Source organism: Fringilla coelebs, assembly GCF_963513975.1.
Source record: "Fringilla coelebs genome assembly, chromosome: 34".
Lineage (NCBI taxonomy): Eukaryota > Metazoa > Chordata > Aves > Passeriformes > Fringillidae > Fringilla > Fringilla coelebs.
In genome coordinates this window covers 366,597-390,596 of record NC_140060.1, presented here as the reverse complement: position 1 = coordinate 390,596, position 24,000 = coordinate 366,597, and the positions used below count along the sequence as shown (strand labels likewise).

Below are 24,000 nucleotides of genomic sequence, written 5' to 3'. Positions count from 1 at the left end.
TAAAACTTTGTTATATATGAGTGATTAATTCATGCTGTTAGTAAATATATGTATATATAAAATATTACATTGATCCACCACATGTCCTTGACCACTCCAGCCGGGAGCAGAGTCTCATTTCTATTCAAGCAGTTTCCAGAACATGCTAAAGATAACATCAAGTCTTTAGCTTATGAAAGGACCCTCCCGGGCCATGAATGTCGATCCTCTGGACCATTCACAAAGGCCACGCCAGGAGGTGATTGCGTCCGGCTTCCTGAAACACCGGTAACACCCGAATACATGTGAAAGACAGCCATACAGACAGGAGCTGATTGCATCCGGCTTCCCGAAACACCGGTAACACCCGAATACATGTGAAAGACAGCCATACAGACAGGAGCTGATTGCATCCGGCTTCAGGAAACACCGGTAACACCCGAATACATGTGAAAGACAGCCATACAGACAGGAGCTGATTGCATCCGGCTTCCCGAACACCGGTAACACCCGATGTGAAAGACAGCCATACAGACAGGAGCTGATTGCATCCGGCTTCCTGAAACACCGGTAACACCCGAATACATGTGAAAGACAGCCATACAGACAGGAGCTGATTGCATCCGGCTTCCCCAAACACCGGTAACACCCGAATACATGTGAAAGACAGCCATACAGACAGGAGCTGATTGCATCCGGCTTCAGGAAACACCAGTAACACCCGATGTGAAAGACAGCCATACAGACAGGAACTGATTGCATCCGGCTTCCCAAACACCGGTAACACCTGAATACATGTGAAAGACAGCCATACAGACAGGAGCTGATTGCATCCGGCTTCCCGAACACCGGTAACACCCGAATACATGTGAAAGACAGCCATACAGACATGGAGGCACGCCTTTTGCATCCGTATGGACTCGGCCATCCATGTGAAAAGAACATCCAGAGAGAGGACTGTAGAAGCACCAGGAGCGAATCTTTGCTTCCCTATGTTCAAACTCTACATATGAACCAACACAAAGGACATCCTGCCTTATGCAGGCCTCGGGGAGAATATAGGGTATATAAGCAGGCAGTACGAAGCAATCGGGGTGAAGCTCCGGGGAAACACTGGCACTCTGTCAGCCGGATATCCAGGTTCACCCAGAGCCAATTTCCGGAGTTGTGGCGGATTTTTTTCAATTTGTAATTAAAAAATCTTTGTCAAATTTTTTTTTAATTTGGCTGCAGAGTCAATTCATTTACAACAAAAACTATGAAAAGAGAATTTGTTTTTCCTTTTCAGTTTTCTTTTAAGTTTTCTTCTCCTGTTTATAGATTGATATCCACAATGTCCAGTTGATATTGACTCCCAGAACCTCCTCATTCAGTTTGAACAGATATGAAAATCAAGACCCTTCATGGCTGACAATCAATCACACTTTGTCCCTACCACCTGCCCACCATTTCCCTAATCCAACCCTTGGCACTCAGAGCAGCTGAGGAATGGAGTCACATCCAGGGGTGCCCCCAGGGCTCAGGACTGGGGCCAGGTCAGTGAAATTCCCCAGACAGGGGAACGCTGGGTCTGCCCCGCTCCTGCCCTGACCCCAACAGCTCTGCCAGTGCCTCGAGGGGACACAAAGGCTGAGCCAAAGGGTGAGAATTGCAGAAGGGCTGAGCTGGGAGGGACCCATTGGCATCACTGAGTCACAGAATCACAAAATTACTGGGTTGGATGAGACCTTCAGGACCATGAGTCAACCCATGCCCTAACACCACCTTAACTAAACCATGACAATGAGTGCCACATATATTTTTTATTTAAACACATCCAGAAGTGGTGACTATACCACCACCCTGGGCAAACCAATCCAGTACCTTATCACTCTTTCTGTAGAAAACTTTTTCCTGATATCCAACCTATATTTCCCTTGGCACAGCTTAAGACTGTGTCCTCTGGTTCTGTCAGTGGTTGCCTGGAGAAAGAGACCGAGCCCCACCTGACTACAACCACCTTTCAGGAAGCATTGGAGAGTTTTAAAGTCACCTCTGAGTCTACTTTTCTCCAGGCTAAACAACCCCAGCTCCTTCAGCCACTCCTCACAGGACTTTCATTCCAAGCCCCTCACTGCCCTTCTTGCCCTTCTCTGGACATGCTCCAGGACCTCCATGTCCTTCCTAAACTGGTGGGCCCAGAACTGCACACAGCACTCGAGGTACAGTGCCAGTACAGGGGAAGAATGCAAAGTACACCAGTGCCAAGCACAGGGGAAGAATCACCTCCCTGCTCCTGCTGGCTACACCATTCCTGAGCCAGGAGCCATTTGCCTTCTTGGCCACCAGGGCACACTGCTGGCTCATGTTCAGCTGGCTGTCAGTCAGTACCCCCAGGTCCCTTTCTGCCTGGGCACTGTCCAGCCACACCATCCCCAGCCTCTGGCATTGCAGAGGGTTATTGTGGCCAAAATGCAGGACTGGGCACTCGGACTGATTAAACTTCATCTTATTGGACTCTGCCCATCCCTTCAACTGTTCCAGGTCTCCCTGCAGAGCCCTCCTACCTTCCAGCAGATGGACACACGCTCCCAGCTTAGTGTCATTTGCAGATTTACTAATGAAAGGCTCAATCCCCTCATCCCTGTCATCAATAAAAGTATTGACCAAAGCTGGCCCCAGCACAGAGCTCTGAAGGACACCCCTGGTGCCTGGCTGCCAGCTGGATGCAGCACTGCTCACCAGCACTCTCTGGGCCGGCCATCCAGCCAGTTCTGAACCCAGCACAGAGTGCTCCTGTCCCAGCTTTGGGCTGCAGCTTTTCCAGGAATGTGTTGTGGGAGACAGTGCCAAAGGCCTTGCTGGAGTCCAAATAGACACATCCACAGCCTTTCCTGTATCCACCAGAAGAGTCACCTGGTCATGAAAGGAGACCAGGTGACTCTCCTGGAAACAGGACCTACCCCTCTTAAACCCTTGCTGGCTAGGTCTGATACCCTAGCCATCCTGTAAGTGCTGGGTGATGACACTCACTATAAACTGTTCCATCATCTCACTGGGTGAGATCTCATCTCAGACTGACTGGCCTATAATTCCCAGGATCCTCCTTCCCATCCTTGTTGTGAATGGGCGTCACATTGAGCAGCTTCCAATCATCTGGAACCTCACCAGTGAGGCAGGACTGCTGGTAAATGATGGAGAGCAGCTTGGCAAGCTCATCTGCCATCTCCCTCATCACCCTGGGGTGGATCCCATCTGGTCCCAAAGATTTATGAGCATCCAAGCAGCTCAGCAGTTCTCTGACTGCCTCTCCCTGGATAACAGGGGGCTCATTCTGCTCCCTGACACCATCCATCAGCCCAGGAGGACAGCTGTCTTGAGGACAAGCCATCTTCCCACTAAAGATTGAGGCAAAGAAACCATTAAGCACCTGTCACAGTCCTCTAGTACAAGGGGGGAGTCGTGATGGTTTGTTTTATTTGTCTGAGTGCAAAAGACACATAGCAAGAGGAGTTTTGGTATTAATCAAAACAAATGCACCTTTCATTGAGTGCCCAGAGCAAATGTGATAGAAGGATTTAGAAAGGACATAAAGGAGAGAGAGAGAAAGAGGGAGGGGAATAGCTACCAACAGAAGGATGAAATCCTTGTGGTCTGGCCAATAGATCCATCTTGTCATGTCGGGAGAATCTCAATGTCTTGGTTAACTCAGGGGTCTATTGATTATAGTCCTCCACCGAGGGAGGAACAGGTAAAAAACAATGAAGAATAAATCTATTGAAACCGCCAAGGGGGAACAGGTACAATGAAGAATAAATGTATTGAAACCGCTGAGAGGGAACAGGTCATGTTCTCAGTAGTGAGCGAGAGCCATTGTTTTCTTGGTACAGGGAACACACCTGCAGGCAACACCTGGAAAACATCTCATTTCAGTCCATCCAGCCCCTCATGTTAGAGTTATAGGGTCTGATAGAGTTATAGGGGTCTCAGTCCTTGGGAGGGAGCTTCAATCTCCATCCATCACAGTGGTCGTGAGGCAGATGAGGGAACTTTTCATGGGAGACCACCAAAGTTATCCCAGAAAGTTCATTTGGCCAAGAGGTGGGGAAATTCATGGGCTGTTGTGATGAGTGGGGATTGTGAGGCAGGTCTAAGTGTGTAGAGCAAGCCGCCCCTTGCCAGTCCCTGCTCGAGCAGGGTACCATGGCAGCACTGCAAACACAGCTGCAAACAATCCCTTGGTGAGCATCCACCTCAGCCAGGCCAGAACTCCAGTCAGGATCTTCAGGGTCTTGGTCTCTGTCTCTGCAAAAATCATGAGGCAAATGAGGGAAACTTCAATCGGTCTCTTACAAGCTGTCAGCAAAGGAAGGGGCCAGCCAGGTGGGGCAGCCAGGGGATGACGACAGCCTGCAGGGACAGAGGCGCAGGGCAGGGACACCGTAGGACAGCCTGGGCTGCACAGGGCACAGGGATGGGCAGCAGCTGCAAGGCCCTGACAGAGCCAACTCCTGCAGCACTTTGGCCATGCCTGCTGGCCCTGGGCCTGAGGCCACAAGGGGACAAGTTTCCCTTGCATGCCTGAGGCCTCATTGCCTCTTTGTCCCTGCTCAGCAGTCACACACAGACACACAAAGAGAAATTCAGAATAGGCAGAAAACTAACATTGATGAAGAAGATTGAGTAGGATAGGACAGACCGTGGAGATCAGGTATCAAGATCAGCAGCAAAGTCCACTGAGCAGCCCCTTTGCTCCATGCAATCCTAGAATGGTTTGAATGGGAAAAGCTCTGCAGTGCTCATCTCATCCAAGCCCTGCAAAGAGCAGGGACATCTTTCACTGGATCAGGTTGTTCAGAGCCCTGTCCCAGTTGGACTTGAATGTTTCCAGGGATAGGGCATTGACAACCTCCCTGGGAACCTGTCCAGGTGTATCACCACCCTCATCATCACAACGGTCACTGCAGTTCTACCTGGAACAGCCCTGGCACCACTTTGTCCTGAGGGTTGCCAAGGCAGCCCAGGACAGCAGCAGCTCTGCAGGCAAGTGGCCATGGAACCTGGCTGCAGAAATGGCTCCTTGGGGTGGTTTTCAAGGAAATTTGAACTGATGAGGTTTGCCATGGCATCCAAAGCCAGCAGTGGGGTCAGTGCAGTGTCCACAGCAACAGTCCCTTGCAATGGCCCAGTGCAGGCTGGGATGATGATCCACCCTCACAGCTGGCCCACAGTGCCCTGCCCCACAGCCTGTCTGCACAGAAACACTTCCAGGGCTCTCCGCGTCTCCCTTCCTCTCACCCTTGGGTCACTCACACACCTCGCAACAACCCATTTGGTGCTTTGAGCTGCAAGGAGTTCACAGCTGGTCTGGAGTTGGTCAAATTCTGCATTCAGCCAACTTCGGATTAGTGTTTATATTAGAACTTCCTTTGTGTCTGTGGTAGATGAGTAACGCGATGATTGACTCTCACAATTAATGGACTGATATCATGTACATAGGTTAGGAAAATTTTATAGATTTATAGTTATGTTGTACGCCCTCGCATGGTTATCAAGGGACAATGGGAGTTGGGACATCTGGGAGGGCTTGTCACTATGACAACATCTGACCTCCAATCAGGATTTGAGGAAGAGATCTCCACCACTCAACAGCGAAAAAGAGGTTGATAGACAGAACTTTGGGAGGGGTTAAAGGGTTAAAAAGCATAAAACTTCCATTGTGAGGGGGCTGGGCACATGGCAGGGAAAATCATCTGCTCCCAGCACTGTAACCTTTTTCTTTATTCAGTCTTCCATTGTGTAAATGATAAGGTTTAATAAATCTTCCTAAACTATGAAAAGTGAGTAGCTATTTCTCACTAGTTTTGGAAACTCGTCTGGGATAGACACATCTCCCCGCTGGTGCTACAAGTTTCAAAAAAGAAGCACGCCCATGCCACAGATTTGGTGGAGTCTATCGGATACTCCTGGGGCCACTGGTGGTTATAGGCTGAAGCCCGGAGACAGCACCAGGCTGGATAAAGAAAAGAAAAGAAGAGGGGTGAGTATTATCTTTTTAGTCAGATAATTACTCTGTAATTCTTTTATAGTAAAAGGAACTCCACATGAGTACTATATTGGACCCGCCCTGGTCTGCTGGAATTTCAAGAAATTGGGTGGTTGGAGGGAAAGGCGGGACGCAAATTCAAGAGGAAAGCAGATGATTTCTTCCTCTGTGGCTGTCGGGATGCATGGGTTAGAGGAGTTCTGAAACGTTTTGTGGCAGTACCTTTCTGTGATTTGGGACAAAGCCTGCGGCAGACCCTAGCCCAGACCTGATGTGGCGATTCGGGGCAGACCCTAGCCCCGCCGTACCAAGGTGATTTGGGGCAGAACCTAGCCCAGCCGTGCTGCAGCGATTCGGGGCAGACCCTAGCCCAGACATTCCGCGGTGATTCAGGGCAGACCCTAGCCCAGACATTCCGCGGTGATTCAGGGAAGACCCTAGCCCAGCTGTGCTGTGGGGATTCGGGGCAGACCCTAGCCCTGACGTTCCGCGGTGATTCAGGGTGGAGCCAGCCAAGAAGCCCCCGAACCAAAAATTTTTTTTTACGGAAGAGAGGTAAAGCTTTTTCCTAGTTTGTTTCTCTCTCTTCCTCTCTCTCTCTTTTTTTTTTTCTCTCACCCTTTTTCCTTTCCTGGTTTCTTTTTTCCCTGTTCTTTGGCCCTTTGTAGGGAGGTGGGCTCTGTTGGGGAAAGACCTGTGATCTGCTGGTCAGGATGGGATCGTGGGTGAGTAGCGAATCCCCAGAGGAAGAAACAGAGATTGAAGAAGAACCAGTGGGCATCTCTCCTGACAGACCACTAGGAAGGAAGCTGGTGGAAATATGACCCCAACACCAGAGATAAGGACGAGAGCAAAATGATTCAGTACTGTGGATTAGAGTAAAAGAGAAGGGAAATTAGGAATGATCATGGCCGAGATATGGGTCAGACGAGGGATGGATATGCCAAGCTTTAAACATGTATGTAGGAGCTAAGGAACCATTCAATCAGGAGGAGAGTGACTATGCTGCTTGCTGGGAAGGGGAAACCTCACTCTTGAAGGTGAGTGTGATTAAGGTAGCAGAAGATACAGAATGGGACCTATTAGACCACTTACCACCTCTCCCCCCTCCTCCAGTAGCTCCAACTGCACCTTCCCTACCCCATGATGGGCCTAGCCAGAACACCAAGAGCAGGGTAGCACAAAGAGAGGAAAGCAGATCAGAGGATGGGAGCCAAGCATTGGGACTGTACCCCCTGAGGGAAGTATCCCTGGAATTGGGATACAGGAATTGGGTTTGTAACTCTACCTCTCAGTTCCTCTGATGTGAGAATGTTTAAAGGGAATTAAAAGGACTATTAGAGGACCCCTTTGGGTTAGCGGAGCAGCTAGACCAGTGTCTGGGGCCCAGGATTTACACATGGGAGGAAATGCAATCAATAATGACTATGTTGTTCACACCAGAAGAAAGACAGATGATCCAGGCATCTGGGATACAAATATGGGAAAGGGAGCATGTGCAAGGACCTCCTTGGGATCTCAAAATGCCCATAGTGCACCCCACGTGGGACCACAACAGCATGAGGGGAAAGCAAGATATGGAAGAATACAGAACATTGATTACAAAAGGCATCAATGAGGCAGCTCCATGTAACTAAAATGCCCGTAAGGCTCTCGATGAGCAGCAAAAGAGGGAAGAAACCCCCACAGAGTGTTTAGAAGGTTGAGGAAAAATATGAGGCAGTATTCATGAGTTGACCCTGACACGGTGGCCAGACAGATCTTACTCAAGATAAATTTTGTCACTCGTGCCTCGCCAGATATACAGAGAAAATTAGAAAAGTTAGATGGCTAGCAAGAAAAAGGGTTAGAGGATCTTTTAAAGGAAGCACAGAAGGTGTATGTCAAGAGGGATGAAGAGAAGGCCAGGGCAAAATCCAAGGTAATGGCAACTGCCATGCGGGAAGGAAACCAGCACGTAAAGAACAACCCAGGTAAGGGAGGGAGATTCTGAGTATGGGAAGGTAGACGGAGGGGAGATGCAGCTCCTTGGGACTGGGCACCAAAAGGAGAGTTTGGGAAACAGGGGAACTTAGGACCAGTCTGCTTTTACTGTGAAGAGAGTGGGAATATTAGAAGGAATTGCCCCCAGAAGGAAAAGGAGCTGAGGGTCTGTGAGACTCAGCAAAAAAAAGTAGAAGATTAGGGATGTCAAGGGCTCTACCTCCTGGGGACAGAATACCATCAGGAGCCCTTGATAACTTTAAAAATAGATCCCCAGGAGGAAGAATTGGAATTCTTAGTAGACACGGGGGCTGAAAGAACTTGTGTTTGTAGAATCCCAAAGGGGTGCAAAAAAAAGTCAAGGTACCATGCAAGTAGTGGGTGCAAAAGGGGAAGGATTCAAGGTCTCAGTTATAAAGGAAGTAAAGTTTGAAGGGGCAAATAAAGTAGGAATTGGGGATGTTCTATTAGTTCCAGAAGCTGGATGCAATCTATTAGGGCAAGATTTACAAGTGCAGTTAAGCATTGGAGTACTCCCAGAGGAAGGAAAAATGGTGGTTAAACTTCTTGAATTAAGGGAAGAGGATGAGAGCAAAATTCATGAGATGGTGTGGGCAAAACCAAAAAATTGAGGCAAATTGAACATGAAACCTATAGTAATAAAATTATATGATGACAGCTATCCAATTCGGCTATGACAATATCCACTCTCTCTGAAGGGAGACAAGGACTGCAGCCACAGATCCAGGACCTACTTGAGGACAGGACCTTAGAACCATGTATGTCCCCCCTTAATACACCCATATTACCAGTAAAGAAGGCAGATGGGACTTACAGGCGGGTCCAAGATTTGAGAAAAGTAAACAAAAGAACAGTGGATGGGTACCCAGTAGTGCCTAACCCCTCTACACTACTGGGGGTAGTAATATCCCCCCTTCGCACCAGTGGTTCAGTGTGATAGACCTAAAAGATGCTTTTTGGGCATACTCACTGGCAGAGGAAAGAGGGTTATATTTACCTTTGAATGGGAGAACCCTGATTCTGGGAGGAAGCAACAGCTCTGGTAGACTGGGTTTCCCCAAGGGTTTTCTGATTCTCTAAACCTTTTCAGTCAAGCCCTAGGGGAACTAATACAACTCTTCTCCATTAAATCTGAGATAAAGCTCATCCAAAATGTAATTATTTGCTTCTCTCTGGACAGGAAGAAAAAGAAGCTTGGGGAATCCACCACAGTGTTGTTAAATTTTCTGAGGGACCAAGGACTTTGTGTATCCAAAGGGAAACTTCAATTTGTAGAATGGAAAGTAAAATACCTAGGACATGGGATTTGTCAAGGGAGCTGGTGGCTGAACTCTGAGAGAATTTTGGGGATAGTCTGACTGCCAGGGCCAAAAACTAAGACGGAAGTCAGAAGGTTTTTAGGCTTCTTGGGATATTGTAGGCTATGGATTGATGGATACACACAGGCCATCCAGTTTTGTATGAAAAGTTAGTGAAGAAAAAGATTAGGTGGGAAAAAGACGATGAACAAAAGTTTGAAGCTTTAAGCAAAAATTAATCAGTGCAGTGGCACGGAGTCTTCCTCCCTTAGACAAACCCTTCTATCTGTTTGTGTATATAGAAGAAGGGGTAGAACATGGAGTGTTAGCCCAGGATGGGGGATGATTCGGGAAACCAGCAGCCTATTTATCAAAATTATTAGACCGTGTCAGCCAGGGGTGGCCAACCTGCATTCAGGCTGTGGCAGGGACATCCGTACTTGTAGCAGAAAGCAAAAAATTAAGCTTTTTGGGGAAAATTGAAGATATATATCCCTAACTCAGTAAGGAGTATTCTGAGCCAAAAGGCTGAGAAATGGCTCACTGATTCCCGAGTGCTAAAGTATGAAGACATCTTAAGAGATAATGGTTTAGAGTTAATTGTGAGTAACCAACTCAACCCTGCCCAGTTTTTGTATGGAGACCCAGGTGAGGAACTAATACATAATTGCCTAGAGGTTATAAACTATCAAACTAATATAAGAGAGGACCTAACAGATCAACCATTCCAGAGTGGAAAATGATTGTACATTGATGGATCTTCACGGGTAATAAAGGGACACGGGGTATCAGGGTATGCTATAGTGGATGCAGTGTTGGTAGCCATAGAAAAGAGAAATTTACCTTCCATCTGGTCAGCCCAGGCATGTGAGCTATATGCCCTAAAGTGAGCTCTGGAAATATTCGTACCGAAAAGGGGAACAATGTATACAGGACTCAAAATACACTTTTGGAATAGTGCATAATTTTGGAAAAAATTGGGAAGAGAGGGAGCTTTTAAATTCAAAGGAAAAGGGACTGATTAATGAAAAATTTGGTTAAGATGAGTTAGAAACCTTACAATTGCCAAAAGAAATAGAAGTGGTGTATGTTAAAGGACACCAAAAAGGGGGCGACTCAGGAGGCTCAAAGGAACAGTTTGGGAGATTTAGAAGCTAAAAATATAACTGAATCAGAGACAGAAAAACTAATAATAGTATTAACACCCATGACAAAAATGCAAGTCCCTGTATTCAGTGGGACAGAAGAGGAAGAACTTAAAATTGAAACCAAGAAAGATAATGAAGTGAAGTGGAGATGAGCAGATGGGAGGCAAATGTTGAATAAAGGCCTTGCCAGGAAAATGCTAGAGGCATACATGGAACAACACATTGGGGTACACAAGTGCTAAGTGATCAATTTCTAAGGAATTGGGGCTGCATAGGAACTTTTGGAAAAGCTGAGCAAGTAACTGAATGGCGTGATATGTCAACAAGTGAATAAGAAAATCATGAGGAAAACACCCAGGGGAGGGCTAGAACTAGCCTTAAGGCCCTTCCAAAACATTCAAGTAGACTTTACTGATCTTCCCCAGGTACAATGGTGGAAATTTTTGCTAGTGATAGTAGATCACTTGACGCATTGCGTAGAGGTGGTCCACCCTCTGTGAAAGCCAATGTTGTGAGTAAAACACTGCTAGAATCAATCATTCCTCAATATGGGATGATAAATAAGATTGATTCAGACCAAGGAACTCATTAACATCAGAGATGCTGCCGAAAGTTTTTCAGGCCGTGGGAGTGAAATGGAAATTACATACTCCATGGCATCCACAGAGTTCCAGTCATGTTGAGAGGATGATTCAAACTCATAAAAGAGCTCTAGTTAAGCTGATGATTGAAACCTAAATGTCATGGTTTAAATGTCTCCCTTTGGCCTTATTAAGAATTAGAACCCAATCTTTGTCAAATCTGGGGGTGTCACCCTATGAAATGATGTTTGGGTTACCCTTCCTGACCTCACCCCTGTAGGTTGCCACCTATGAGGAAGGGAAAGCCAATGCCAAGAAATAGATTATGTCCACAGCACAAACCTTAGAAGGATTAAGACATAAAGGGGCAATTCCTCAAACTGCCACCCTGGATTTCAGAATCCATAATATCCCAGGGATTGGGTGATGATTAATTCATGGAGAGATCAGCCTCTAACTCCTCAGTGGGAAGGTCCCTTCCAGGTACTGCTCACCACTGAATTGGCCGTGCGAACTGCAGAGCGGGGATGGACTCATGCTAACAGAGTCAAAGGCCCAGTAGAAGAACCCAAAGAGTGGGCTAAAAATCCAGGCTGGGTGAAATGAGATTGATTCTCAAGCAGAGACTGAAAGACAACCAGAAAAACACCAAGACGCCCAAAAAGTAGTGTTGCAGTGTGATGTCATAGTTTGTTTCAGGTATCCCAATCCTTCTCAGGTTCCAATCACCTCATCTTTCCCCCACCCTGACCCCTGCTGAGTGCTGTCTGTCAATCCTGACATTCCAGAAGGGCATCGAGTGATTGGCAGAGTTCAAAAGATGCCTGGCATCCCTGGGGGCCATTGGCCCACCCTGGTGCCCCTTTCACCTGAGACCTGCCTGCCCTGCACATGGTTGGTGGGATCCCTAAGCCTTCCCTCCCCCTCTCCCCAGGGTTAAAAGACCCAGAAACCATGTGGTTTGGGAGGTGCTAGGAGAGCTGTTACGGGATTTGGAAGTTTGCGGGTTTGAATAAAACTCTGTATTGAAACCCTCTAACAGAATCTGACTCCTTTTCCTTCACCTTGCCTTCAAGCATCTGCAACAGAGGTAAACCAGAGCTCTGCATGTATGGACTTGTCTCTAGCGCCCAGCTGCAGCTGCAGCATCCAGTTTAGCCAGAGGTGTCTTTGAAGTGAAAACACAGCAGTTGCTGTCTTTTGGTCAAGCAGCAGAGGCTGGTCAAGCCCGGACACATCCCATCCAGCTATATTGGTAATTAATCCAAAAAGTAGAGTCAAATTTACACCAACCAGCTCGAGAACTGTCTTCCTGTTTAAGAGGGTGAGAATTACCAGCACCTTTTGAGGGGAAGTATACAAGGGACTGAAAAAGGTAATGGGACAGCTTCTTTAAGAAAATAAGACAAAGGAAGGAGGGCAAGTCTGGGTTGGCCCCTTTGCTCACCACCAAGAAGGCTCCATAGCCCTGCTGCAGGTAGCAACCCCGTAGGCATGGTAAGGTAGGGACAAAAAGCCATACCAGACCTCAATCTTTCCTCAGTTGTCTTTTAATTAACAGGGACTACAGGGCAAGACCGAGTTGGCCTCTGTACTCACCCCTAAGATACACTGACTATGGGCAGCAACCACATAGGCACGGTAGATGGGAGTCAAAGCCATACTGGACCTCTGTGATGTCCTTTTGTCCATTCCAAATAGGTGTGTCTAAGGAAAACCTGAGATTTTTTCCACTGTTCCCACTGTCCTTGCCCACATCAACTGATGCTGGTGTGACTCATTCAAGAAAAAGAGAAAATTTTTTACTTAATTATTTGAGCAAAATGACTTAAAGAAAAGGGGGAATTTTTATACATGAGTAATTCTATGGTTGACTCTCACAATTAAGGGGTGAATATTAAATATATGTTAAGAGAAGATTTATAGATGTACAGTTATCCTTCCCCTCCCCCTTGCCTTGGTATCACAGGATGGCCTCAGTAGTCGGGGCATTTGGGAGGGTTGGCTTGTTACTGTGGCAGCACCTGACCTCCAATACGGATGTAAGAGAGTGATCTGCACCACTGGACAGTGAAGAAGGACTCGATTGACAAGACTTTGGGAGGGGCTAGAGGTATAAAAGACAGAATATCCATTTTTTAGATGAGCACAAAGTGACTCATCTTTGCTCCAGGTGCTGTATTCTTTTTTTTAATTCAGTCATCTGTTGTTTTTGGATAAGGCCTTAAAAGACCATTTAAAGTTTTTGAAAGTGAAAATGGTTTCTCACATGACGCTGGGGAATATGAGGCAAGGTTGTCGACACTGGGTCAGCTCTCAAGGTAAAACTTCTCTGACCTGGCCAGACCTCCTTAGGAGAGACCCTGGATCAATATCAATCACCAAATGCTGCAATCACCTCTTGTATAATAAGAATAGCAATAATAGACACCCTTTAAGATAGGAATACATATTTCTTAGAAGTTCTTTGAAATATTTCTCCAAAACTGTAAAAGGAAATACTCCTAATGAACTCCTCCAGACGAGAGGGAAATCAAGGCAGAGCCATGGCTTGTCAGGACTTGCTTAATGCTAATGAGCCCCGTGGTTCATTTGGAGCTGAGCCCTGGAACCTTGGGGCCTGAGAGGAGATTGCACAAACCTTTCCAGGAGTCAAACTCACAGGAAACACCCAAAGTGTATCAAAGCATGAATGGGTCCCACTGAGGTCCATCCCCAGCACAGCCTCCTCATGGAGCCTTTGGAGGAGAGAACTGGAGGCCAGGATGGCACAAAAACTCCTCAGAGACTCAGTGTGGAAAGGAGAATCCAAAGTACCTTAAAAACCTTGAGTATTTCAAAGCATTAAGGAGCTCCACTGAGTGTCAATACAAAGCTCTCAAGGGACTCATTAAAGCAGATAATTGGGGCCATGATTGCAGAAACCTCTCAAAGAATCTGTATCCAAAGGGAAACACCAAGTACCTTAAAATAACTGAAGTACCTTGAATCATTAAGCAGCCCCACTGAGAGTTGTTACTGACAAAGCCTCTCCAGGGACTAATTACAGCAGATAATTGGAGGCCATGATTGCACAAACCTCTCAGAGACTCCAAGGCAAAAGCCAAACCCAAAGTCCTTTGAAAAACCTGCAGTCCCTGGGAGCATTCAGGAGCCCCCAGGGCCATGACTTAGCAAGGCTCCCCAGGGACTCCTTCCAGCAGATCCTTGAGGCCACTGGGATGTGGGCTAGGAGGGGGGGGATGCTGAGGGCAGGACAAGGGGCTGACAGTGCCCAGCCTGGCTGGGGCTGTGCCAGGAGGCCCCAGTGCCTCAGGACAAGGTGTCTCCTCCCAGCCCTTGGTGGCACAGAGCCTGCTGTGCCCCAGGGCACCAAGTCTTGGCTTCTCTTTGTCCCCACCGGTCATCAGTGCCTGCAGTTCTCTGCTCTGTCTGGTGCCTGGGGACACTTTCGGAGTTGTTTCCCTCAGTGGGACCTATTAAAAGTAAAGAAACTTTGGAGTGTGATTCTGGCTTGGAGTTCTGCGGAGGTTTCTTCCGGTCCCTCTCAGGGACTGATGTTCAGGGCCTGAGCATAAAGCCCCAGAGGCTCATTAAAGTCCTGGTGCTGTGTCTATGCTGCTGAGCTGGGCTGGGCTCCTGGCACAAAGGCAGCTCCTGGTAACCAAGAAGAGCTTCAAAAGCACATTTCTCTTGATGAGCAGCTCTGCTCCCAGCCCAGCAGGGCTGGGGCACTGCCTGCAGCCACCCTGGGCACAGCACAGAGGCACAGAGAGCTTCAATCAGTCAGGGCTGGGAAGAAGCTGAGAAGTGCCTGGGGCACAATCACTGCCAGCCCTTGGAACAGGAACCTCTGGCTGCAGGACAATGCAGCTGCAGCTCCTGGAGCCATGTCCTGAAGCTGGAACATCCCAATGCCTACAGACCCGGTGAGTACATTCTCTGATTCTCTTTTGTGCAGAGCAGCCAGGGGTGCCCAGGGCTGTCCTGCAGAGCAGGGTCCTGCAGCCCAGGGCACTGTGCTGGGGCAGGGACTCTGCTGCCTGCCAGGGACAGCTCTCAGCCAGCTCTGGCAGCTGCTGCCAGCATTGGGGGACAAGATCTCGGTGGGAGGAGACAGCTGGTAAGGCTGTGAAGTGTCCTCCAATTGTCATGAGGATTCTGCATTGTTAACGGCTTCTCCCAGCATGACATTTAACTGCAGAACATTTCCAAGTAGATTATACAGGGAGCACAACAAGTCAGGGACTGCATAAAAGGGAAAATCCTACTTTTTTAAAGCACAGCCTTGGATTTGAAATTGCCCATAGGTATTAATCTCCCACTTCAGGATGACAAAAATAACAAATAATTTCTGTCAGTTATTAATAAACCAGGCAAAGACAGAAATCAGTGCTGCGCCCCTTAGAGGCAGAATCAGTGTCGCTTTTCCAGCCTCGTCAGGGTTTCTCTGACATTGCCATCAGAGCCTGCAGAGCCAGAGCTGCCCCTGGGCAGTGCCCTATCTGGGAGCGATCTGCAGGGCAGAGCTGAACCCCCAGGGCTGGGCTGGGCTCTGGCAGCACTGGCAGGACCCAGCCCTGGGCACTGGGAAGCAGCTGCTGGCAGGGACAGCTGCAAGCAGCAGAGCCCTTGGTAGGTAGTGGGGGGAAAATGACCCCACGCTGTGCAAGGGTATTTAAAATCCTCTAAAAATACAACAGTTCCATGATTTCTCTTTTTACAGATCCCCATGCCAAGGCACCACGAATGTCCAACAGACGCTCCATCAGCCACTTCCTCCTGCTGGCATTGGCAGGCATGCGGCACCTGCAGCTCTTGCACTTCTGCCTCTTGCTGGCCATCTCCCTGGCTGCCCTCCTGGGCAACGGCCTCATCATCAGCGCCGTAGCCTGCGGCCACCACCTGCACACACCCATGTACTTCTTCCTGCTCAACCTGGCCCTCGCTGACATAGGCTCCATCTGTCCCCAAAGTCATGCACAATTCCCTCTGGGACACCAGAAACATCTCCTACACAGGATGTGCTGCCCAAGTATTTTTTTTTGTTTTCTGCGCAGCAACAGAGTATTATTTGCTGACCATCATGTGCTATGACTGCTATGTGTCCATCTGCAAACCCCTGCACTATGGGACCCTCCTGGGCAGCAGAGCTTGTGCCCACATGGCAGCAGCTGCCTGGGCCAGTGCCTTTGTCATGGCTATGCTGCTCACGGCCAATACGTTTTCCCTGCCTCTGTGCCATGGCAATGCCCTGGGCCACTTCTTCTGTGAAATCCCACAGATCCTCAAGCTCTCTTGCTCCAAATCCTTCCTCAGGGAGCTTGGACTCATTGCAGTGAGTGCCTGTTTATCATTTAGCTGTTTTGTGTTCATTGTTTTCTCCTATGTGAAGATCCTCAGGACTGTGCTGAGGATCCTCTCTGAGCAGGGACAACACAAAGCCTTTTCCACCTGCCTCCCTCACCTGGCTGTGGTGACCCTTTTCCTGAGCACTGCAGTGTTTGCCTATCTGAAGCCCCCCTCCATCTTCTCTCCATCCCTGGATCTGACCCTGTCAGTTCTGTACTCAGTGGTTCCTCCAGTCCTGAACCCCCTCATCTACAGCCTGAGGAACCAGGAGCTCAAGGCTGCAGTGTGGAGACTGATGACTGGACTGTTTCAGGCACAATAAACTGCTGGCCAATTGCTGCAAATTCCTTGTAAGAAATTTTATCTTGAATACTTTCTATTGTCTTCAATTTGGACATTCTTTTGCTTTGTTTTAATTTTTAAATCATGTCTACACGGAAATGTCGTTGTTTTGCCATTTCTCACTTTTTTCTCTCAGCCTTCCCTGTGGCCACAGACTGTGTCATTTGGGGGCTATTCTCTTGGTGACTTTAAATGAACTAAAGGATGTCGCAGCAGAGTTTTCTGCAGAGATGCCCTTTTGTTGCCTTCTCTGGAGCTGCAGAAGCAATGTCTGTGTGCAGAGCTGGAGGCAGATCAGTGCTGGCACAGCAGCTGTGCCCAGCAGCAGCAGCACTTGGTGTTGCCAGTGCTGCTGCCATGGCCCTGCCCCACTGCCCTGGTGGCCCTGGTGTTGCTGTAGGGCCTGAGTGCTCTTGGGGCCAAGCACAGTCCTGGGGTGGAAGTGCCGGAGCGGCAGCAGGGACAGGCCTTGGGCACTACTGGGGCAGCACTGAGGCCTCAGGCCAGGGCCTAAGGGCTCCAGGCTCCTTGCCCAGGCTCTCTCAAGAGTATGCCCAAGCCAAAGCTGAGCACAGAAAACCCCTGTGAGCAGTCCCATGGTGGCCGTGGGCAGGCTGGGGGCAACCAGCATGGCTGGTGCTCTGCAAGGGCCCTGGGGGAGATGGAAAGGAGCAGCAGAGCAGGGCCTGATCCATCCCCAGTGCGCTGGAAAGCCCAGGGCAGCGTCCCAGAGTGTCCTCATAGAGCTGCCAACAACATCCCCCCTCTGCAGCCCTGGCCTCTTCCCCAGCTCACACAGGTGCCCCATCCTTGCAGACACTGACACGGCAGCACTGGCTCAGGAGCCCCTGTTTGCATTGCACAGAGCAGGAGGGAGCACCCCCATGCTATTGGTGTGGGGACATGAACCTGAGGGAGCACAAATGCCATCAGCCCCTGGGGCCAGCAAGGAGGGATGGGAGACAGCAGGGAAACCACTCAGCTTTTCCCTGGCCTCTGCAGTCATCTAGAAAGTTTCTTCCCATGAGCTGGGAGTTTCCTGTCCTACTGCAGATGCTGTTGCTCAGAGCCAGAGCTGCCTGGCAGCCACCCCAAAACTGCCCTCAGCATTTCTTCACCTTTACCTTTTCTTTCTTTACTCTTCATTGTCAAACTCAGGACATCACTTTGGGAGTCCAGAGTTGCCGGGACCCCTTCCAGGGGGCTCAAAGACCCTGGCACAGAGCCCAGAACACCAGTGGATTCGATTACGACCTGTGGAGCAAATTGCCATCTTTACATGAAGATCTAAAAGCCACAGCAGTAATAGGGTAATAGGGTAATAATAAAGTTATCACAGGATATAAATGTAGGTTTCGGGATTTTTAGTATAAGGGTTTTGGGGACAAGATGGAGGGACTTGGGCATATTTAGCCTTTCTTCTTCTTCTTCTCTACCTCCATCTTCATTGGTGATGGAGGTAAAGAAGAATAATGGCATTTTTAGATTGGTTTAGAGTAGAAGCTCACTGTCAAACATAGGTGATAAGTATTGGAAAATAATTGTAAACATGTTATGCATAGATTTTAGTATATAAAGATAACACCACCCAGGGGGCAGGCAATATGCCTCTGGCTGTCCTGCTGAGCGAACCTTGGCTGGGCAAGAGAAAAATTTCCTCTCTTGACCCCCTCCCCATTTCAATTCCTGACTTGGCACCATGGGAACAACCCATGGGGAGCAGGATCATCCTACAAGTGCTGCAGGAATTGTCTGCAGGCTCCTGCAGTGCCTGGTGCTGCTCCCTTGCCAGAGGCATAACAGGCCAGGGGGGCACATCTGGGCTGCTGTGTCTGGCTCTGAGGGTCCCTGTTCTGGGCAAGGAGGAGGAGCTGCAGAGGCTCTGCAGGACTAACAGGATGGGCTTTGGGCCTGGCAGGAGTAGCTGAGGGTCCTGGGCTGCTGCAGCTTCTTAAGAGGAGGCCCAGTGCTCATCCTGCAACTGCTCCAAAGGTGCTTTCAGAGAATCACAGAATCAGCAAGGCTGGAAAAAACCTTGGAGATCATCAAGTCCAACCTGTGCCCTGACACTGCCATGTATTCCTGAGCGTCCTCTTCTCCAGGATAAATTACCCCAGCTCCGTCTGTTGCTCCTCACAGGATTTGTGTTCATAACCCCTCACCAGCCTTGTTGCCATTCTCTGGACATGCTCCACCCCTTCCATGTCCTTCTTAAATTGCTGGCCCAAAACTGGACACAGCACTTGAGGTGCTGCCCAACCAGTGCCCAGCACAGGGCAAGAATCACTGCCCTGCTCCTGCTGGCCACACAATTCCGAATCCAGGCCAGGAGCCATTGGCCTTCTTGGCCCTCTGGGCACACTGCTGCCTCATGTCCAGCCTGCTGTCCATCAGTCCCTGTAGGTCTCTTTCTGCCTGCCTGCTGTCCACCCACTCTGTCCCCAGCCTGTAGTGCTGCAGGGGTTGTTTTGGCCAAAGTGCAGGACCAGGCACTTGGACTTGTTCCACCTTCCCTTGTTGGATTTGGTCCCTGGATCCAGCCTGTCCAGGGCCCTGTGCAGAGCCCTCCTACCTTCCAGCACATCAATAGTCCTAGTCAATTTGGTTTCACCATGGTTCCATGAGGCCCCAGATTTTTCCAATGGTCTCCATGAGTCCATGAAGCCACCCATTGCCACAATGTCCCTTTGGTTCCATGAGACCCCTTGGTGGCAAAAAGTCCCTTGGATCCTTGGGCCCTGCAGTGTCACAATAGCCCTTGATCCCCCAAGGCCCTGCAGTATCACAATGGATCCTTGGTTCCATGATGTCTGGCAGTGAAGCAATGCTCTCCTTGGTTCCACAGTCTTATAAAAGACTGTTGGTCCCAAGGGCCACCACAGCGTCAAACATGTTTTCTTCATTCCAGGAGTCCCTGAGGAGCAGCACTGGCCCCTTGGTTCCATGGGGCCCTGCAGTGTCACAATGGCCCCATCATGGCACCAGGTCCTGCTCTGTCACAATGCTCTGCATGGTTCCATAAGGCCCAACAGGGTCACAGTGGCCTTTTGGTTCCATGAGGCCTCAGAGTGCCACAATGAATTCCTTGGTGCTGCAATGTCACAATGGAGCCCTGATGAGACAAGATCCTGCAGTGTCACCAGGGACCCTTGGTTCCATGGGGCGCCACAGTGTCACAGCAGTTCCTTCAGTTCCCAGAGTCCTTGCAATAGAGAAATTGCCCCTTGATTCCATTGTCCCCAGCCTTTCCCAAGTATCTCCCTGGTTCCACAGTAGACAATGGCCCCTTGGTTCCACAAGGCCTCGCAGTGTCACAGTGGCCTCTGTGGTTCCAGCAGGATGCAGACTGTCACCGTGGACTCCTTGCTTCCATTCAGCCCCATTCCGAGTGTCACAATGGCCCCTTGCTTCCCCAGGGCCCTGCAGTGTCACAATCATCAGAGAATCAACCAGGCTGGAAAAGACCTTGGAGAGCATCAAGTCCAACCTGGGACCCAACACCACCTTGTCACCCAGACCATGGGTGAGTCCCACGTCCAGTCTTTCCTTAAACGCCTCCAGGGACAGTGACTGTCCCATCTCCCTGGGCAGCCTGTTTCAATGCCCAATCACCCTTTTTGTTAAGAATATTTCCTAATGTCCAGTCTCAACATCCCCTGGTACAGCTGAAGGCTGCGTCCTCTTGTCCTGCCCCTCTTTCCTGGGAAAAGTGCCCGACCCTGACCTGGCTGCACCCTCCTGTCAGTGAGTTGTAGAGAGTGATGAGGTCTCCCCTGAGCCTCCTCTTCTCCAGGAAAAACAACCCCAGCACCCTCAGACACTCCTCACAGGACTTGTGTTCCAGACCCCTCCCCAGCTTTGTTGTCTTTCCCTGGACACGCTCCAGCCCCTCCATGTCCTTCCTAAATTGGGGGGCCCAGAACTGGACACAGTACTCGAGGTGTTGTCCCACTAGTGGTGAGCAAAGGAGAAGAATCACTGCCCTGGTGCTGATGGCCACACCATTCCTGATCCAGAGGAGTGGCAGGGGTTGGATGGGGGAAATGGTGGGCAGGGGTTGGGGACAATGTCTGATTGATTGTCACCCATGAAGGATCTGGATTTTCATATCTGTTGAGACCTGCATTAGACGGTGCTGGATGTCAATATCAATTGGACATTGCTGATACCAAACTATAAACAGGAAAAGAAAACCTGACCAAATATTTTTCTCTGCATTTTCTTTTCAATATAGCAGAATCACTTTGAATACACTTTTGAAATATGTCTAATTAACCAGAGAAAATTTGAAAACGTAGATTATTCTTTGGGGCTTTTCTTGTTCTGGTGTTTTGGAACAAATGCTTATGAGCCTTTTAGAGTGAACACCTGAACTGAATAGCTCAAGAAAGAAGTGGCCTCTGGAGGAAAAAAACTCATCAGCAACCTCCAGGTGGCTGAAAATCCGTCCCCACCAGAGCAGCAATGAACAGAGACTGGCACAGCTTTGTGGCTGCCCCAGCTTTGGGATGGGCCCTGGACATGGAGCAGGACAAGTTCTTGAGGGCCCCAAGGCCAGATCTCTTGTGCTGCCCTAGGCAGATGGGATGGAAGCAGGGGCTGCAGAGCTCTCAGCACCTCAGGCAGAGGTGAGCAGGGCAGCCAGGGAGCCTCCTTGTGCCTTGGCCAAGCACCTTCCCCCATGGCTGGGGCTGAGTCCTGTGGCAGCTGCAGCTGCTGCTGTGGCCTTGCCAGGGGCTGAGGCCGTGGGGCCAGTGCCCAGAGCAGCCTGGCCTGAGCAGAGCTGTGGGGCCAGAGCCAGCTGGGCTGGGCTGGCCAGAGGCCCTTGGTGCTGCCCAGAGCTCAGGGCAGCTGGGAGAGCTTGCAGGGAGCTGGGCTGTGCTCAGAGAGCCTGGCCCAGAAACCATCAGTGTCCATCTCAGCCTGGCTGAGCATGCAGGGACAGGAGTCAGGCCAGGCCTGGTGGGGCAGGGCCAGGGCCTGTGCCAGGCATTGAAAACAGGCAAGTGCCCCCGAGAGGAGGCTGCTCTGAGACCTTGGGGGCAGGCACAGAGCAGGGAGGTGGCCCAGGACATTTTTCTCCTCTGTCCCCAGCCCTGGGCAGCCCTGGCTGCTGAGGCCAGCTTTTCCCTGGGCTGAGTTTGGCTGTGGCCCAGCTCCATCCTCCTGCGGGTTCAGGGCCTGTTCCTGGCCATGGCCAGCCCTGGCTGGCCTCTCTGCTGGCCCAGAGTCTCCCAGAGCCCCGGGCAGGGCTGTCAGTGCAGGCCCACAGGTGCCACAGGCTCTGCAGGAGCTGGCAGAGGCTGCCCAGCAAGGAGGCCATGGGGCACAGAGCCCCAAGGCTGCTGTGGGCACCATGGCACAGGGGCCTTCCCAGCCTCAATGCTCCTGGCCTGGGCTGGGCCTGCACAGGGGCTGTGCCACCATGGCTGGGCCAGCACAGGGCCACAAAGGGGCCACGAAGCCACTGCCAGGGCTGACAGCAAGGCCAGGCACAGACAGGCAATTGCTGAGCATGGCCTGCACTGGCCAGGCCTGACTGTGCCAAAGGCAGAGCTCAGCTGCCCTTGGTGGCTGCAGGAACATTCCAGAGCCCAAAGAGCCTCCATGGTTGTGCTGGAGATCAAGGCTGGAGCAGGGAAATGCAGGGCTGCTGCAGGATGGGGAGGGCATTGAATTCCAGCACACACCTCAGCTCTCTGATGATCCCGGCACCATGCTGGGCCCTGTTTGAGACTGGAGCAGAGCAGATGTTGATGGGACAGGAGCCCTGTGGGGCTGTCAGGGACCTGCAGCTTGCAAGGTGCTCTGCTCTCCCTCAGGTGCTCTCTGAGAGATCCAATCCCAACTGGGCACCTCAGGGCACAAGTGGCACTGCCTGTTCCTGGGCACACAACTCATGTCTGCCTGGAAAGGGGCACAGGTGCTAATCCAAGTATATTTCATACTATATGAGCATATTTTTATTATCTGGGTATCATGAGTACTTTTGAGAAAGGGCAATGTTTTCTCACCAGGTACAGGAATTTTGAGGATTTACTGGATTCTTCTACTGATGGCAGGAGAAGAAATACTGATCTTCCCCTCTACTTGTGTCACTAACATTCAGTCTAATAGTTCATGGCCCTCTTCCTTCAGGTGTTTCCAGTTCTCCTGTTTAAATTAACATTTTTAAGAACATCTCTTCATTTAGAGAAACTGGGTCTCTGTCCTTCCTATTCTTCCCAGATTTCCTTCTGCAGCTGTTCTCTGGTCGTTCCAATTTGTCTCCCTTGACTAGCTTCATACTTTGAGCTTCAGGGAGATGCCCAATCTTGCAGAAGTTGAAGTAACTCCTTAGTCAGAATCTTAGTTGTAGTTTTATCTTTTCTATCACCTCTTCTTATGTCTTCACCTAAAAGTCTTCCTGAATGCCAATCTTATGTATATGGTGGAAATGTCAGATGTTGCCAGGATGTCACAAGGAGCTGAGGGAAGGGTTTGGATGCTTCTTAAATTTTCTCATGTTCACATTTTTTACATTGGCCATGAATTGAAACCTTTCTGTGCCTCTGAATCACACTAGTTCCAAAAGGATCCCTCAAAGGATACAAACCTGATGAATTGTGGTTCCCACTCCAGTGGCTGAACTTGGACCTCCCTTCACACTCAGATGAGAGTTCCCTTGTCCCAGAAAGTCCCTGGCAAAGGAGGGATGAAGGAAACAGCACAGGCTGTAGGGATCAGGGTCAGGGAAGAGCCAGGGAGAAGAATGACTTTTGCACATGATGGAGCTGTGCCTTCCCTTGGCTTTGTTGGCTGACAAGGAATGAACATCCCTCTGTGTCTCAGGCAGCTCCTTCTGCAAGGAAAGCAGGTGGGAGTTGGAGGCAAGGAGCTGAAAGCTGCAGGTGCAGCCTGGGCTGGAGGGAGCTCAGATTTGCACAAGGCTGCTCTGAGTGCCAGGGCTTGGATGGGGGAAATGGTGGGGTGGGGGTAGGGACAGAGTCTGATTGATTGTCAGCCATGAAGGGTCTTGATTTTCATATCTATTCCAATAGCATGAGGAGGTACTTGGATTCAGTGTCAGTTGCAGATTGCACATATCAATTTACTAGGAGTAAAAAAAGTTTAAAAAGGATCTAAGAAATCTTTTCTCACTGTCTTTTAAAATAGAATATATTCTGTTTGAATACACTTTTGAAAAACATCAAATTAACCACAAAGTGTTTGAAAACTGAAATCAAATTATTCCCAAGGGTTTGGCTTGTTAAAGTGTTCTGAATGTTAAT

At 49.6% G+C, this 24,000-nt stretch overlaps 1 protein-coding gene across 1 annotated transcript in view; it reads left to right on the top strand.

Annotated features, from left to right (window-relative positions):
* Positions 1–13,304: 13,304 nt before the first annotated feature.
* LOC311164658 (protein-glutamine gamma-glutamyltransferase K-like) overlaps positions 13,305–24,000 on the top strand; it is a gene marked incomplete at both ends in the record, with an annotated part of 30,925 nt that continues 20,229 nt past the window's right edge. Inside the window, one exon of the mRNA XM_084224188.1 lies at positions 13,305–13,324. Coding sequence (XP_084080314.1) covers positions 13,305–13,324 — 20 coding nt within the window. The remainder of the gene's footprint in view (positions 13,325–24,000) is intronic.